This window comes from Echinops telfairi, unplaced genomic scaffold (assembly GCF_000313985.2).
Source record: "Echinops telfairi isolate 266 unplaced genomic scaffold, ASM31398v2 ScPeMD7_30;HRSCAF=105, whole genome shotgun sequence".
NCBI lineage: Eukaryota > Metazoa > Chordata > Mammalia > Afrosoricida > Tenrecidae > Echinops > Echinops telfairi.
Window position 1 is genome coordinate 3,154,031 of NW_022103927.1, and position 2,181 is coordinate 3,156,211.

General features: G+C 61.3%; 2 protein-coding genes across 2 annotated transcripts in view; one reads left to right on the forward strand and one right to left on the reverse strand.

The window, feature by feature from the left end:
• DDX39A (DExD-box helicase 39A) overlaps positions 1 to 54 on the forward strand; it is a 4,621-nt gene extending 4,567 nt beyond the window's left edge. Inside the window, exon 8 of the mRNA XM_004715572.2 lies at positions 38 to 54. Coding sequence (XP_004715629.2) covers positions 38 to 54 — 17 coding nt within the window. The remainder of the gene's footprint in view (positions 1 to 37) is intronic.
• A 117-nt stretch (positions 55 to 171) lies between these two features.
• Positions 172 to 2,181, reverse strand: part of ADGRE5 (adhesion G protein-coupled receptor E5) — a 17,531-nt gene continuing 15,521 nt past the window's right edge. The window contains exons 13-18 of the mRNA XM_045289719.1: positions 1,710 to 1,936; positions 1,549 to 1,615; positions 1,347 to 1,438; positions 1,078 to 1,246; positions 893 to 988; positions 172 to 808 (exon numbers count right to left, since the gene is read on the reverse strand). Of these exons, the coding sequence (XP_045145654.1) occupies positions 779 to 808; positions 893 to 988; positions 1,078 to 1,246; positions 1,347 to 1,438; positions 1,549 to 1,615; positions 1,710 to 1,936 (681 nt within the window). The 3' untranslated portion in view covers positions 172 to 778. The remainder of the gene's footprint in view (positions 809 to 892; positions 989 to 1,077; positions 1,247 to 1,346; positions 1,439 to 1,548; positions 1,616 to 1,709; positions 1,937 to 2,181) is intronic.

The window sequence follows — 2,181 nt, forward strand, 5'->3', positions numbered from 1 at the left end:
CTGGCCCTCACCAGCCCCTCTTCACTTTTTTCCCCAGTTGAGCAGAGTCGATAACCCGCTGCCCGCCTGACAGAGCCACTCCCGCCTCCCGCCAGCCACTAGTTTCTTGGTCTCTTCCTCTCTCAGAGACGGATGACGACGACGGGCCAACTTTGTACTGTTTAAAAGCTGTAGATTTGTGTGAGAATAAATTTTATTATTACCAAAGTCTGACTCCCACCCACCTGCTGTCATGCGTCACTCATATCGCTGGGATCTCGAATGTTAAGTGTCCACAAGGAAAGGACAGACGGATAAAAAAAATTGCAAACACCCACAATCTCCAAAACAACTGGAGCCCTTTGCAGTCGGGCCTCTGTACCGTGAGCTTCAAGTGGCGGGGTCAGAGGCCTGAGCCCTACCCATCCTCGCCCCTGACATCAGTCTTAGCTTGCAAGGGAAGCTGGAGCCCAGCCCTTTGCCCACTCTGCTCTGTAGCAAAGCTAAATGAGGGGAAAGAGTCAGGTTGGGGACAGGAGCCTTGCCTGTCCGCAAGGGAGACCCAGGCCAGCTTACTTCCCCACCCTGAGCTGCAACTGTGACCGCCAGGGTAGAAGCAGAGGAGCAGCTGGAAGCAGGTCGACCCGTCCAGTGTCGTGGAGCTGGTAGACCATTGCCGTTGCCTCCCCTCCCCTTGGCACTCGGGAGTGCAGAGGGAGCAGGTGGTGGAGAGCAGGGGTCTCAGTGTGTGCAGAAGCTGCCGAGGTCACTGGGCTTTAGGCCTGTCCTGAACCCACCTTCACATGCTGGATTCTGACTGCCTGAGGGTCTGGAGAGGGGGAGGCAGGTAGTGAGGCCAGAGCTGGCAGCTGGGGTGCCCTTCTTCCCGCACCCTGGCAGTCACTGCCCCTACCTGGGTCTGCTGGTGGCTGCTGGCAGACGTGGATGTGAACTCTGAATACTTGCTCCTGGTGACCACAGAGAACCACTTCCAATACTCTTCTCTCACCTGTGGGTCCAGGTGCCACGTTAGGGGCCACAGGGTCCTGCTCCTGCCCACCCCTGCCTCCCCAGGGTCCCCCTGCCCGCCTTGGGCACCTTCTTGTTGAGCAGACAGTGCAGCAGGAAGAGGAAGAGGCCCTGCAGGCAGTTGAGAATGGTGAAGATGTAGGACAGGATGTAATTGTTCGGGTCGAAGAGGAACAGGCCAAAGACCCAGGTGCAGCCCAGCACCAAGAGCTGGGCCACTGCCGTGATGGTCAGGACCCTAGGGAGAGCAGAGGCGGGCCAGCTCAGCAGGGCCAGCCTGGGCCCCTGGGCCCCTGGCCCCCTGACCCCAGCTTCCCGTTCTCCAGCCCTCCCCTCACCTCGCCTGCTTTAATTTCTTCATGTCCGGGTTGATTTCAGAGAACTTCTGAGTGAGCTTCCAGACCGTAATCACAAAGATGACCGAGTTGCACTGAGAGGGGTCAGAGTAGGTGGTTTGGATTAGGAGGTGCCCCAGAATTCAGAGGCTAGGGTGGTCTAGCAGCGGGGTGGGGGGTGTTGTAGGGGCTGGAGGGCAGTTACCAGAATGATGACACACACAGGTCCCAGGAAGCTCCAGAGGAAGCCCTTTTCCGGGTTCAGCCAGCAGCTGCAGGAGAGCGCAGGGGTCTGGGTCAGCACCTCAGGAGCCCCAGGCCATGTGATCAGGGCAAGGTCCCCTGGCCCCGGTCTGCCACACTCACTAGCTGGTGCGGCCATAGCCCTCGCTGTTCACAGCCGCTGAGATGCCAACGATGATACCGGGGACCCCGTAGCCCAAGAGGCAGAGCCAGCGAGTTCCCAGCCCTTGAGCCTGGAACACGCGCACCACGAGGAAGTAGAGCTCCAGGCCCTCCAGGCCCATCCAGCAGAAAGCCGCCAGGAAGAAGTAGTGCAGCAGGCCGGCCACCAGGCGGCAGCCCAGCCCCACCTGCGGGGCGGAGCGGGGTGGTGCGTCAGCGCGGGCGGGGTCATCAGGGGGCGGGGAGATGGGCGTGGCCTGGCCGCGCGTGGGTGGGGCTACGACCCGGAGGCGCGGAGACAGCCCCGGACAGCTCTTGTTGGGTGGGTGGAGCCCTGGGCTGCTACTCCCTTGCCCGGAAGTGGTTGGGCGGGGCCTGATCCCCGGCCGGGGCGGGGGGCCATGGAGGTGTTCGTGGACGACGAGACCAAGCT